The sequence below is a fragment of the Lepus europaeus genome, chromosome 3 (assembly GCF_033115175.1).
Source record: "Lepus europaeus isolate LE1 chromosome 3, mLepTim1.pri, whole genome shotgun sequence".
NCBI lineage: Eukaryota > Metazoa > Chordata > Mammalia > Lagomorpha > Leporidae > Lepus > Lepus europaeus.
The window spans coordinates 127,740,198-127,756,178 of record NC_084829.1 but is presented as its reverse complement, the minus strand read 5'-3'; the positions used below and the strand labels follow the sequence as shown (position 1 = coordinate 127,756,178).

At 34.7% G+C, this 15,981-nt stretch overlaps 1 protein-coding gene across 5 annotated transcripts in view; it reads left to right on the top strand.

The window, feature by feature from the left end:
* Positions 1–15,981, top strand: part of PTPRK (protein tyrosine phosphatase receptor type K) — a 592,149-nt gene that overhangs the window by 540,074 nt on the left and 36,094 nt on the right. For 3 of the 5 annotated variants that reach the window (XM_062186744.1, XM_062186741.1, XM_062186746.1), the window contains exon 14: positions 9,618–9,756. In XM_062186744.1, the coding sequence (XP_062042728.1) occupies positions 9,618–9,756 (139 nt within the window). The remainder of the gene's footprint in view (positions 1–9,617; positions 9,757–15,981) is intronic. The other 2 variants (XM_062186745.1, XM_062186743.1) reach the window with 1 other exon arrangement.

Genomic DNA, 15,981 nt, shown 5'->3' with positions numbered 1-15,981 from the left:
TTGGACAAGTTGGGAATAATGGGGTGCTTAACCTGGGAGCCCTGTATAGATTTGACAGAGGTGATCTGAGTCCTATAGTACCCCATGGCTATTGGTAGAAAGATATGCAAATTCTGTTTTCCATGAAAGATGATCAATTTAGGCCTGCAGGATTCCCACAGACTAACATAAAGCAATTAACTTACCATCAAAGGTCACTAAGCATTCTTGAAAGTAACTCACTGTGAGTTCTCAGAAAAAAAAAAAAAAGAAGAAGAAGAAGAAGCAGCAGCAGCAGATCAAAATCCTCAAAAGACTGCACGTAGCAGGATTGTCAAGTACAAAAGAAAAATAGCTTTATGTAAAACACTTAAAGAAATTACGAGCAAACCATAAACATTAGCATGATGCTATCAGGAACAAACAACTGAAAAAAGAAACATTTGCTAAGAACTAAAGAGAATTTGTCAGAAGCAAGGTCATAATTGTCCAAATTTTTAAATAGTTGGTTGAATGGAATTAATAGCTTGTTTGACAAAAAACATTTAGAGAAATTTTACCTAGAATTTAGATCTGAAGAAGTCAAGCAAACTACAAAGAACAGCAAAGATGCTCTTGAAGAAAAGAATGAGGCATGGGAGCATGCCCTTCATATATTATAACATAGTATATAGAGCTGTAGTAAGTAACAGCATATACTATCTTCACAGAATAAACTTGTTGCCTCTTAGAAAACAATAGAAAATCCAAACAGTGATTCATGTGCTTATGTAATTTTGATATATGACAGAATTGATCAAGTGTGTTAGTAAATCAACTGGGTAGTTGTGGGAGGGTGGGGGTCCTGAAATACTTTTCTACCATACTTCATACTGAGAAAGCAAATCCATGTCAGTCTAAGGTTAAACAAGAAACAGACAGTGCTAAAACTTTTAGAGAAAAAAAAGTTGTTTTTTTTTTTTAATTGAGATTGAAAAGATTTCTTAATAAATGCTGGCCCACCAAAAAATGATTGACAAAATTATGTTCAATAAAATGAAAAGCTGCCTTTTATCAAGATGTCATAAATAAAATAGAAGAAAAAACTGTAATAAAGTAGGCAAAAACAACCCTAAAAATGGCACCTTAACATACTGAAGTTTTTAAGCTGAAAAGAGTTTGGAAATGACAGTGGCAGAAAGGGCGTCTCTGACCTTTCCTATCCCTTTCTCCTTAAGCAGGTTATAAAATCTAGGAAAGATGTTTTAAACAGGCCTTGCCGTGTTTCTCCATTTATCATACTTACCTCATTCTCTTTGCCCTGTCATACTTCTCTATGACTGCCCTTCATCAAGCATGCAATGAAAAACACTGTGGTTTAACTATGACTTTGGGTCTTCATTATGTTATGAAGGCTCCCATGTCTCATAAAACTTACATTAAATAAATTTGAATGCTTTGTTTCTTGTTAATCAGTCTTTTGTTGTAGAGATCCTAACCATTCACTTAGGGGTTAAAGGGAAAAAAAGTCTAGACGTTCCTCCATCCAGTATGAGAAGGAGTTTGCAACACAGCTAACAAAGGACTAGGATCCACATATGAAATATTTCTACAAACTAAAAAGAAAAAGACAATCAAAAAAAAGTCAACGTTGTATACTGAACATTTTTAAGAATTAGGTATAAATATTTTTACAAAATATCTCAAAACAAATTAGTTAGCTAGTAATTAAGTCCATCTTAGATATTTTTTACCATATTGACAAAAATTATGAAATTTGGGAATGCAAGTGCTAAGAAGTATTTTTGAAAGGATTTTACACACATTGTGGTTAGATGTGTAAAATGCTAATAATTTATCATTGTCTTATAAAGTAAAATGTCTGTAATCTTTGTTGCAGTCAAAAATGAGCCAAAGTCGACATGGGCTACAGTTTTTGAAATGAAATTACATGAAGAGTATTTTAGTATGTAGAGATTGGTGTTTATTTTTCTATGACAAGGTGTAAGATAACCTCAAGAATTGTTAGTAAAGGAAGTTGAAAATGTTGATTGCAGCCTGATTTTGAAAGGCTTGTGTGTTATAACTTTTGCCTTTCCTCTTGAATTTAAAGCAGGTTTAACAATAATTATGTTTGCATTTTAGAAAGCTCACCCTGGTAGCAATATAGAGACTAAATCTGACAAGACCAATATGGCAAGCAACAGGATTAGTGAAAAGTGAAAATGATTGGGTCTTGAAGGCAGTAAAAGTTGGAATGGAGGATCTAGGACAGGTTTCAAAGATAGCTTAATAAATAGACTCAATTGTTTCTTTTACCCAATTGAATTAATTTAAATGTGAAGATTCAAAACTTTATATGTGCAATAATGTATTTTCCCTTAAGTTAATATGAAGTAAAATACTACATTACCAATTGTTTACCTGAAACATGTTACTTATAGCTTTTTTTCTTAAAGATTTATTTATTTGAAAGGCAGAGCTAGAGAGGAAGAAAAGGAGAGAGAGAAAGAGAGAGAGATCATCCATTCGCAGGCATATTAGCAGGGAGCTGGATTGGAAGTGGAGCACCTGGGTCTCCAACTGGAGCCCATATGGGTTGCTGGTGTCGCTGGTGGAGAATTAATCTGCTATACCACAGTGCCAATCCCACTTACTGCTTTACAAAGAAATATTCTGACATTTTGTTCATAATTTTGTGTATGATGTTGAAATGCCATTTTAAGGCCAGCGCTGTGGCATAGCGGGTAAAGCTGCCGCCTGCAGTGCCGGCATCCCATATGGGCACTGGTTCGGGACCCGACTGCTCCAGTTCCGATCCAGCTCTCTGCTGTAGCCAGGGAAAGCAGTAGAAGATGACCCAAGTCCTTACGAGTACGGGAGACCCGGGAAGCTCCTGGCTCCTGGCTTCAGATCAGCACAGCCAACTGGGGAGTGAACCAGCAGATGAAAGACCTCCTTCTCTCTCTCTGCCTCTCATTTCCTCTCTGTGTAACTCTGACTTTCAAATAAATAAATAAATCTTTAAAAAAAATGAAAGAAATGCCATTTTAAAACCAACATAAAGAATTGAAAACTAGGAGAAAATGTTTTAGAATGTGAAACGAATTCAAATATTTATAATATTAATCTATACTTTTAGTTCATAAAATTGTTTAAAATTGTTATAAATGTCTACACCATGATTTTCCATATCAGAAGTGTTCTGGTAATATTCGTGTCTTTATTAAATAAAAAATCTTTTCAGGTATGCTAAAAACAAAATATGAATCATATAACTGTTTTCTTTTTTCACCAATAATAACCCAGTAGACCCTATTTTTATGGTTATCAAGACTATAAAAGGCTAGACAAGTTTTATAAGATCATATTAGATGATGAAGCAAAATGACTTCAAAGGATCATTGAGTTAAATAATACATATTTCAAGATGCCCATAAGGCTTAGACGTCCACTGTGGCAGACTGTTTAATTAATAACATGTACTTTACAAAACCCATCATTATATATTTATATGATATTCTGCAAAGATTTTAAAGCTATTTTTCAGTAATGTCAGTTCCCTTATTCATAGTTTTTCATTTTTATGGGAAGGACCCAAAAGGCAAACATCTAGGTCATATCTACTCAGCAGATTCTACTACTGCTTCTACTATCACAAGTGTTTCAGTTTATAAAATACTTTCACATCATTATTTCAGTTGATATTCCTAAAGGATACATAATATAGATAACGATTTTTTAAATTTTACCAATGAATGCATTAATTCTTGCTCATTCTGGCACAACAAATAAAAGGAAGTGCTAAAAATCAAAACAAGGTATTGGTGATAACGAATTCTATGTGCTTTCCCATGATGTTGGAATGTCCCAACACTGTGGTCTGTGGATAGGTTGTGGCAGATGGTAGAAATGGTTAGTCCTGTGTAGGAACAGCTAGCACAGGGATTTGATATTTCCATAGACAACTTAGAAATGTACGTACTGGGGCTGCCATTGTGGTGCAACACGTTAAGCCGCTGCCTACAACACCAGCATCCCAAGTGGTCACTGGTTCAAGTCTCAACTGCTGTACTTCCCATCCAGCTTCCTGCTACACATGAGCCTGGGAAAGCAGCGAAACATGGCTCAAGTATTTGGTCCTTGGCCACACAGGCCAGAGACCCAGATGAAGTTTCTGTCTTTGGCCTGGACCAGCCCTGGCTGTTGCAGCCATTTGGGGAGTCTCTCTCTCCCTCAGTAACTCTACCTTTCAAATAAATAAATAAATTTTAAGGAAATAAAAGAAATGTATATACCAAGTTCCTCTTATGCTAACATCCCCAGCAACAAGATCTGTATCTGATCAACTATCCGAGCTTTATGAAGATGGCAACTGATATTCTATGTAGTGGTGAACCTACAGTTGTTATCATGCTTTGATTTATTCAACAGACATTTTTTGCATTCTTGCTCCTTTTCAGGCCTTAGTAGAAATACAGTAGTAAGCAAAATTAACATAGTTCTTGCTTTCACAGACTTTATTGTAAAAACAGCAGAAAGCCACTGGAAAACTCAAATCAATGGACAGATATGATTGAAGTGTTAGGAATGCTATGTGAGTTTTGATGTGGAATAGGCAAATGGCAGTCAGAGAGGTAAGACAGGTAGCTGCTCTGTGACCGATGATGTTGACCTGAGTTCAGGTATTAGCAGTGGGGACAGAACAAAGAAGGAATAGTATTTAGATTATACTGCTCTATTCTAAATCATTTGAGATTTGTAGAGTGACTATTCATCTCAATTTGTTCCAGACAATAGTTTTTTGGCTTTTGTCTTGCCGTTACTAAAAGTATCCCCCATAATTTTCACTAGCAACCCAATATGGATGATAAATTGTATATTGATACTAGAGATAGGAGAGGAAAATTCAAGAATGGTGCCTAGGTTTCTGGCTTGAACAACTGTGTAGATAGCTGTACCATTAATGACAGAGAAAGAAATAGAAAAGGGACTAGGGTGAGATAAGAATATGAGTTCAGCTTTGCACATGGTTTGTTTAAGGTAACTGTCATACATTGAAGTAAACACAGAAAAATCAGATGACCATTGGTCAGTAGTGCAGATAGGAGCTCTTGTTTAGAAATATGTTACTTTGGGAGTTATCAGCATGGATGGTAACTGAAGTGATGGAAGTGGAGAAGAGTATCAAGCCAGAAAGGTGAGAAATAGCATCAGAGGCTTAGATTTGAGGCTGGTGTTGTGATGTAGCAGACTAAGCCACCACTTGTAACCCCAGCCTGTATCAGAGTGCTGGTTCAAGTCCTGGGTACTTTGCTTCCTATCCTGCTTCCTGCTGATGTGCCTGGGAAAGAAGTGGAAGGTAGCCCAAGTGCTTGGACCCCTGGCATGAAGGTAGGAAACCAGGATGGAGTTCCTGGCTTCTGATTTTGATTTGGCACAGACCTGATTTTGTGCTCATATGGGGGATGAACCAGGCAGATATCTTTCTCTTTCTGTTCCTACTCCCACCATCTCTTTCTCTGTCACTCTGCCTTTCAAATAAATAAATAAAATACATCTTAAAAAATAGACCTAGGTTTTGGAGGTGCTTAAAGGGCACCTGCTTTTAATAGAGGAGGAACTCACAAAGGAGACCTAGAATGGACAAGCCAGAGTCATAGGGAAACTGTGAGATGCCCAAATGATGCAAAGCCCAGGAAAAGAAGGTTGCAAGGAGAGAGAGGATAGGAAATGTCAAATGCTATTAGGTTATATAAAATAATATGAGGGATGTGCACATAGAATTCAATAAACAGTAAGTCATTGGAGACATTGATGGGGGTCGGCTGGAGGGACTGGGGTCATATGCCTGATTGTAAGATTCTAAGGAATGATTGAGATGTTAATGTGGACAATTTTCCATACCTATTACCAAGAAAGGAGGAAAGCACTAGTGAAATGCCAGAAGGATTTGTAGAATTTGTGCGACAATAATGTCTCTGAAGATGCTATAAAATCACTTAATACGTTTTGTCTTAGAGGCTCCCATCTCTAATATCCATCATGAAAGTAGAAGATTGGTTTTAAATGATCATAGCTATTAGATCAGTTCTAATTTTAGACAAGTTTGTATGACTTCAACATTGTTTTACTTTTCAGTAGTGGGAACAAGGATACAGTTTATAAAGTTACTTTTGCTGTTTTTTTCTCCCAAAATGCATCTCATAAATTTGCTGAATAAAAATGAAATTCTGCCTTTTGTGGGGTTTTTGTTGTTTTTTTTTTTTTTTTTTTTTCCTCGCTATGCTGCTCTTGGCTTCTGAACGCTAGGGATTCACTGAGTGTTCTTTGGCAGATAAAAACTGTAAAGATTTATGGCAAAGGGAAGTATTTCTAAAAAGGTGCTCCACATTGTCTTTGTATATGTGCATAAATTATAAACAGGGCTCAGGGGTGCAGCCGCTATAATAGCTTTCTGCTCTCATTGTAGAAAATAGAAAATGCTCACATAGGGACTGGTGTATGTATTCTCATCAATGAATCTTCTAAGCTTGAATGGTTTTAAATAGGATATTTCTGTTCATTAGTTCTAGTAGGTCAAGTCCTTACACAAATGCATGTGATTAAAGCATCCAATGTAATAAATTTATACCAACATTTTGTAAACAGTACTGTTGGTGATGGTGGCAATAGTAGTAGTAGTAGTAATAGTAGTAGTAGTGATAGTAGTAATAATAGTAATGATAAATGTCACAATTGAGAAGGCCTCACAATTGAAAAGAAGCAATCTCCAAATCACATCTACTTGGAGAATTTGATTAGCCTTCTCTGCTCAAGTTCAATAATTATGTTGAAGACTGATCAACAACTCCTTGCCCAAGAATTGTAATTGTGGCAGACAAACACTCTTTCCCAACTCAAATACATTAATTTGGTAGCTTTTTTTCTTTTTTAACCATTTAAATATGAATTGAAGTTCAGTCTTTAACAAAGGCATTAAAGTTATTACTTTAAAATCATAACATTTATTTGCATAATACATTATGAAAATCTCACTTCTTTGCAGTCTCAATACACCTGTAAGTTTAATAAGATTTCTAAAAATTCTTCCTATGGATTTGAAAGTTTTGATCCATTACCCTCATGTCACTGTTGTTATTTTTTTTTTAAGATTTATTTGTTTATTTGAAAGGCAGAGTTACAGAGAGGCAGAGGCAGAGGCAGAGAGAGAGGTCTTCCATCCACTAGTTCACTCCCTAAATGGTTACAATGGCTGGAGCTGGGCCGATCCAAAGCCAGGAGCCAGAAGCTATGAGCTTTCGCCAGGTCTCCCACACAGGTGCAGGGGCCCAAGCAGTTAGGCCATCTTCTGCTGCTTTCCCAGGCACATTCCCAAGGAGCTGGATCAGAAATGGAGGACCAACTTGAACTGGTGCCCATATGAGATGTCAGAACTGCAGGCAGTGGCTTTACCGGCTACATCACAGCACCAGCCCTCCTGAAAATTCTTACAGACTAGAACAATGCTACTCATGTGTACTGTCCTTAAACAATCATCCTATAGCAGCATGTTTTACTGAGTTAATGCCATTTGAAAAAATATTGACCTCTTCATATAAGAACTGATCTTACAGAGAATTTTCAGAAAGTAAGTCAGATATGTTAAGAAAATCACAAATGGATTCTTATGATTACTGTCTAAAAGACAAAGTGTAATATGCTCATAGAACCTGATGATAGTAGGTTTCAGTTAGTGACTAATGAGAGTTATTGCATGAACTAAAGTTTATTTTCCTAGGGATTTCAACATCAAACATTCTTTCTCGTCCTTTTTGGAGTAGGACCTGTATCAAGCCAATCCAATTTAAAAGTTGCAAACAATAAATATTTTCTTTTTAGATTTTATAGCCAATTTAGGAATATACCCCACTTATTTTTAGTGTTTATACCCATATCTGTAAATAGACATAGAGCCATGTCTAAATTTGTCCCTTGAAAGGAATAGATCGCCAACATATTTGCTACATGTTTTGATGAATTGAACCATAAATTAGTTTGTAATGTGAAAAGCATTGAACTACATCTATTCATAATTATGAATGGGGGGAAATTTCCCTGTAGCCTGGATATATGGAAAGTGTCATGTCAGAGAAAAACACTCTCTTTGCCTACCAGAATATACAAGCTAAAGACTTGCTATTCCTGCTGGAGAATAATGATTACCAAATACTGGTCTATGGGGAAAATTTTATCTTATGCAATTGAAATAAAACAGTTATGGTGAATTATTTTACCTACTTAATGATGTTCTATTTAACATTTTTCAGGCTATGTCTTTCCCATTAGTTTAACTTTAAATTAGCATTGTATGAAATGATACTAATATGGGCAAATTAAAAGGTAAATGTATCAGTCCCCTTTTGACAGAAACTGGCTGGTGCAAAGTCATCAGTAATTGGGATTTTGGGGTATGGAAGCCAAAAGGAGAAGCTAAAAAGATAAGCTTGAAATGTAGGGAAGAATAGATAATTTTATAAATAAAACTTTGAAGTCCATTGAAAGATATGAGGTTAGATTTAAAGATGTGTTTGTGTGTGTATCCATTCAGCTACAATCTCTTGATGCCACCTGCAAGGCACTGTGATGGATACTATAAGGCAGGTTCCCAAGTATGCTAAATCCTAAGAATCACTTGCACTCTTATCACACAGATTCTTAGCCACAGGGTTCCTAGATCAGGAAACATTGAGAAATGCTGCATTGGAAGATAGAAGATATATAAGATTTTGTCACTGCCCTAGAGCAATATATAATCCACCCTTAACTCTCTAAGCTCCAGTTTTTTCTATCTGTGGGTGTGGATATTACTTTCTTTGCCAGTTTTCAAGGTACATGAGGAAAATTGGAAATGCCCATAGTTACTGGGGCTTGCAAATTGATTAAAGTTATGATTTTAATTGTGTGGGTGTGTATGAGAATGGGGTGATTTTAATTAAGAAAGGAAATGAGGGTATTCAAAGAAGTTTTTAAAAATCATCTTTTGAAAATTCTGTGTCCCATATTTTTTATCTGGACTTTATTTGGTACATGAATGTGAGATATTCCTTCATGTGTCAGTTATGCTTTGTTTATTCTTCTGCCAAACCAATTATTCATCCCAAACCTTCTATATTAAACCATGAACTCATGGCCCTAGCAGTTCAAGTAGGCATTTATTCAATCTAAACCCTGGGTCCTCGGCAAAGAGTCACTACCTAAAAGCACCAAGCACAGTACCTTGCCTTTGAGTTAACAGGCATTTGCTGAATGAACTGACATAAATGAACCTCTAAATATGACCCCACTGTCCTTCCTGTGTTGTGTTTGCTAAAAACTTGCATTCTGAATTTTAAGGACATTTGGAGGAAAAAAATAGTTCACCATCCCATTTAATGGTTATTTCTGGATTTTTGTTTATTTTTATGTTAACAAAAGTTGTAGTCAAAAAGCTTTTTCCTGATTTTGACCCTGGGTCTCTCATCCTGCGATTTAGGATGCTTTTTTTGTTGTTTATATTTTCAGGTTATTTTTATTCAAAGGCAATAACGCAGTTGTCTTGTGCGGTCATATTGTCTGGGGATCATTTTCTTTCTGTGATAATCAGCTAATTTAGTAACTTATTTCTCTGATTCATTTAGCAGCAGCAACAGAAGAGCCAGAAGTAATACCAGACCCTGCCAAGCAGACAGACAGAGTGGTGAAAATAGCTGGAATTAGTGCTGGAATTTTGGTGTTCATCCTCCTCCTCCTAGTTGTTGTATTAGTTGTCAAGAAGAGGTAAGACTGAGACAGCCTTGTGCCACTCACCATGTATGTCACTTGTTTTCAAACACTGGTTTTTCTCCTCAAGCTTTTTAAAGTCAGAAAAAACAACAAGAAAAAACAAGTGTGGCCAGCACCTGAGTGTATTGCTTATACTTTTTAGCTGAATTCTTATTTGGTTATTCACAGTTTAATTTGGGGTATAAACATAAACATTTGCATTGTTAACCTTGAAAGTAATGTAAGAATTTGAATTTCTGAAATGCAAAGATCCATGAGATGTTAGCTTATTTTATGAGACTGACACACTGCCTACTGCACTAAGGAGGCGGGTGTTAGCTTATTTTATCTTTGCAATGTTATCCACAATGGCAAAATCAGAGTTTATTGTGGTACCTGAGCTGTGGCCTCTGAATAGTTTTTGTGCTCTTACTCTGCATTTTTCTAAACCTTGCTGCAAATATGATAATAATATAAACATTATTTAGTGAAATCGTATATTAAATATTCACTGGGATAAAAATGTCCACCTTTTAAAATGAAGAATAAATTGTTTTTAATTGGGGATTAGTCCTTAATACTATATCAACCAATATCGCCACCTTCTGGAATTATATGAAGACATAAGATTTACTGGAATTTCAACTGAGCTCTAGTCTGAGTTATTATTAAAGTATACTTATAGTATTAAAGCATACTTCTGCTGAAAAACATTTCCTCAGGTCAAGTTTCTATAATTTGAGCTTCTGACCATTATTTAAAATGTCATAAAGCATTATCATAAAAACAAATGCAATGCTCCAATCCTTTCAGTAACATATTTTTGGTTAATGCTACAGTTTGGAAGAACTTTTAGAAACTATTTACATGCATAATGCAATCCTCAAATACTTTGTGTGTAGAAGAGTGTGGACTTTATGTATTCTATTGACTAGCATAATAAATGATGTTGCTTATATTACATTAAATCCTATATGTACTATTATAATTATTTTGTACTTGAAATAAGGCATGACCATTATAGATAAGACTCATACTTACATGTTTTAACAATTCCATCAGTTTATTTTAATATATTGCCTCTTTACAATTATCCCCTGGAGATATATATGTTGGAGAAGACACATCTGCATTAGAAACATTAGGTATGCATTATAGTGTTTTGTGTTAAATTAGCTACATACGTGCTTTCCCAAAATAGTGCTTTTCTCCTTTTGCTGTTGTCTACCTCTGTGGTTGGAAAATAATTTTATATGAGGCAAGAAGATTTAAGTATTTTAAGAAATACAAATTTGCCAATAAAGATCAATAAATTCATTGAGTATAACCTTCAGATCTTATGTCTCTGTTTAGTTTAAATTTAATATGTGTGGAGAGTTAAATAAACTGTGTAGGTTAAAGACTGGACCAATCTTTGTTACACCATTAAAATTATGCTGCTCACTCAGATAGATGCTAGTCACAGAAATGGCTTCTGATTATGTCGCTCATTTATTATTGGGTGAAAGTTATCACTTGTATTTCTTACTTATTTGTAAATACTTATTTATTTTTAATTACCCTTTCTTACCCATGGCTCTTTGTCTTAGAATAACATTAAAATATTGAAAATTAACTAACATATACTCAGTCACTAAGCAAGACTTGGGCGAGGAGTGGTAGTAAAATGCTCTCACAGCTCTCTAAAGTTGCATTGGAAGAAGTTCTTTTCTGGTTCATATTTTAAATGGTTGAATAAATCAGTTTCTCTATAAAAATGTATGACATGAGTTTTCATCAGTCTGCTTTAATTGATTGTTTTTGATAGAAAGTGTGCTAAGCCTTTTACTTCTGACTAGGAAAAGTTACAACTTTATAAATTTCCATACATTAACTTCCTATATGTATCATAATTTACTCCCTTCCTCACCTAAGCAACTTTGTCATTGCTTTTACTCATAGTGTGCCACACATGGATCTTGTATGACTTAATCACAAGAGAATAGATATTATAATACTATTGGATATTTTCAAATTAATCTTTAAAATAATATATAATGTAGCTTCCCCTTTAACATATATAAACGTATAATAAAAATATTGGAAATACAAACTGTTTTAGCCTCTTATTAGCTGCAGCTTTAAGGGAAATTTTAACTTTCTCCAGACATTATCCCTCATTGGCAATAATATATGTAGGTATATTTCTCATACTGAAATAAGTTCCATGGTGGTTTTGTTGTTTTGAGAAGGAATGGTTGGGAATTCAATTGAGTAAAATTTTATAGCTGAGAGTATTTATAAAGTAAGTTTTAGGCTAAGAAAAGGGATATTGCATCTTTCAAAACGCAATGTCATTTTTAATTTAATCGCTGTTGAATTATTTCCAAATGTATGCCATTTTTTCATTAGCTTTATATTATATTTTAAATGCACAGCATGGACACATCAATAATTTCAAACAAACATAAACTTGAAATTATGTTAATGCAGCAAATATTTTTGTGTGTTAACTGCACTTATATCCACTAAAGAAATATGTTTATATATAGTTGCATGGTATATATGTATATTCACATAACCTGTGTATATGCCTATGTACCATTGAAATATAATGACATCTGTATAAATGTGGGTACTATTCTATATTATACATACATATTATATAATAGATTTTCTTTATGTTTTATATCAAAAGAAAAATTGGTCTGTTAGTACACAAGTTCTATACACAGCTGTTCCATCTGTCATGACATTTAGGTGGTAATGGATGATTCTACGCTTAACTGCATGATGAAAATACACAACCCATTTAATTTTTCAAATTTTTGGCAATAAAAGAAATGTCAGCATGTTATTTTTTTCCAAATTATGTATTTTAAATTTTATTTTTCTATTGCATATCTGTCTGTTTAATTGCATGGCAAAGGAAATCTAACAGTGCATGAGCAAATTGAAATGCAAAGCAAAGAAAACATGAATTTCATTTTGTTTCATTTTCTTTTTTAACACACATTTTCTGCTTTATTGAATGTGACAGAGTCACGCTTTTCATTCACCATTGCTTCTCTTTTTCCACTGTCTGTGATTTGCTTGCCAGGAGGAGCTACTATTCTTACTCCTACTACCTGTAAGTAGAAAACGGGTGATGTACAACTTTACATGTGTTAAAGATGCAGTATCCCTTTTCAAAAAACAAAAAATAAACAAAGAAAAACCAGAATGTAATTTTGATGATACTTCAGACATATTTTCCTGGACACTAAAACTATGAACTTTTAATCTATTATCTATTTTGCTAATCTTTTTTAAAAGGGATATTGTATTTTTGTATGTTCAGCTACTTTTAATTTTTCTTTATAATTTTCCATAAGTAGCTTAAGTCTACAGCCAAAAATCATCATTTACTTGCTTACATCAAACTTGTACCTTATCTGAGCAAGATGATACTTTATTCATCTGGTAAAGTAGAGATAGTGGTTGTAACTCACTAATCCCTGTCTTTATTAACTGTTATATTTGAATAAATAAGTCAATAATATTCCTAAAAGAAAATTTGAAATGCCTGCAGGTCTGCGTGTGATAACATCTCTCCGCATTTCCAGGAATCCAGGATGGGTTATAGCTTCTTTTTTAGAGAAGAAAAAATTGAATTTTCTTTAATACCTTAAATAGACACAGATTTTGGGCAACTAAGATCAAAAGAACCTCTTTCCAACCGACCTGAGAACAAGCACAGGAGTCACATATCTCCTTTTCTACCCCCATGGACCATGACTCATCCTAGGTTTAGGTATAGGAAGCTCACTTGCATAAGGATTGAGAACATTGTCCATTCTATTTCCTGTAACATTTTCAGTCTATCATCTTACATGCCAGAGTAGTTATTCTCTGGTCCAAAGGAAAGATACAACAGAGCATTCGTGGCTCTGCTTGAGCAGTGTTTGATCCATCAGCTTTCAAGGCTTAAGGATTGTGATGAAGTACGTTTGGGACATACATCCCATAGCATTGTTATCACCAGCTAAATTTAAGCTAGCGTTACAACAGAATTTTATGACACTCAATAACTATCACACATTTCTGCCAACATCTCAAATATTATAAACATTTGGCATCCTAAAATTCTGCTTAAAAAAGCAGGTGTAAAGTAACAGTGCTCCTAGCTTGTTGTGATAAATCATAATATCCTTGTTAAATCATGTTTGATGAAGCCAAAGGTAATTAACTGTATCATTTCATACAATGATGGAACGCTTTTCCTCTTTATGGCCCACCCGTATATCCACCTGCAGAAGTTTATGCTGTTGGCTGCTTTGAGAATGAAAGTCGTTTGTGCATCTGTCAAACTCAAGTAGCTGCAAAATGAATTGCTTCACTGTCCTGAAGTACACGTTATATTTGCTGGTTGCTCAGGGGGAGACAAAGCATCAAGCATGCTGAAATCAATAAGTATTTAATTATGAGAATGTCAGTAAGCTTACCATTAGCCACTAGTGTAAAGAATTTGAAATATTAGAATAGGATTCTCTTTTGGTTGGAGGGGCAACTTTTCTATGTTCTAGACAATATAGCAGGTTATGCAAAACTTATTGTATGACTTAGCCCTCCTGACATTTCTAGCAATAACTATAAAGAATGTCACCAAAATATACTTTGAAATGATACTTAAACTTAGCTAGTGATGCTCGTCTGAATTAGAGATTTTTTTTATAAAAGTACAGATAAATTAGAGTAAAACTTAAAACCAGTGTGATATGTAAGCAATGTCCATTGATATTGTCATGATAACTGTCAGTTTTTGATCAAAAGATTGATGTTAGGTTTTCTTTATTTTGTAATAACCTGCGCCTACCTCACAGGGCTGTTGTGAGGATCAAGTTTTAGGACCAAGCTAGCATTTGAGCTCTGGCATATTAACAAAGGTTATCTCCACTGTAATTTGTCAAATAATCTAGGCTTGTGAATGTGAACAACAAAAGTTCCTTATTGACTGAAAATTTTACCAGTCATGCATTGGATACATTCATTACTTTTTATTTCTCCTTAATCATGAAATATAAATAAATTATGAATGTTGTAAAGTGAAACCTAAAAGCTTAAACTTGTTTTCTCTTTGAGCTGCCCATCTTCAAAATGTTAACATTGTTTTGAAACTAAATTTCAGCTTGTACTATTTTCATACAATTTAGTCTCCCAAATTTTTTGAAGAAGGAATTCATTCTATTTTCTTGCCCAAGAAACAAAGATAGGATATTATTTCTTAAGCTATTTCTTGGTGTTTTCAAATGTATAAATGGCAAAACATTTGGGCAGTATTCATATTATTATTCTCAAACGTATAGCAACCGATTCCTAATTCCTAGAATAAGTAGTGCTTTGTGTCATATACACTCTGTAATGTGGCAATAAACAAAACATAAGCAACAAAATATAAATGCTTAGGTCTTAGAATCTGGTCATTCTTCATTGCTTATTAGATAAACGACCTAGGGCAAATTATTTAATTCCTCTGAGCCTCAGTGAATTCCTCCATACAATTAGAACCCCATGTCTATTCAGTGGATTGATCTGGGAATTAATGGAGTTAACAAATGAGAAATGCCAAGCACAGAACAGGCCTAATTTTTCTATTCAGCAAGTATATATTGAGTGCCTGCTATGTGCCAGGTACTGCTGCAAGTACCAAAAAGATACAGATGATCCTTTTCATCATGGAACACACAGCGGGGGGAAACAGTCAAAAGGTACATGGCATGTGATGGGATGAATGTGTTCACAGATGGAGAATGCAGTGCTATAAAAAAAAACACCTAGCAGGGAAACCTGTCCTGAAACAGGTTGTAATGGAATCAGTACTATAAAGCTTCCCTGGAAAAGTGTCTTTTAAGTTCAAACAGAACTGATGGAAGTTAGCCAAATATTAGAGGCAAAAGAATCTTATGGGTCAAAGAGCATGCATCCTATATGCTAACCTAGGGGAAAGTTTGGAGAGTGGAATTCTGTAGGCCAATATGACCTGAATATGTTTAACTAGGCCCTTGGACTATCTGCAAACAATAAGAAAATGAATATAAACAATCAGATGTATGGCTTGTCTTTAAAACAAAGAAGAAATGAAGTTGGAACTTCATCATTGTATAAAATGCTAGTGGTCACTTAAGTAAGTTGCCCTAGTCAGCTCCATGGTTCTTCAAGTCATCTACCCAGCCGTATGATGCTTACCATTGGCAACTGGAGTCATTTACTTGAAAACTGTAT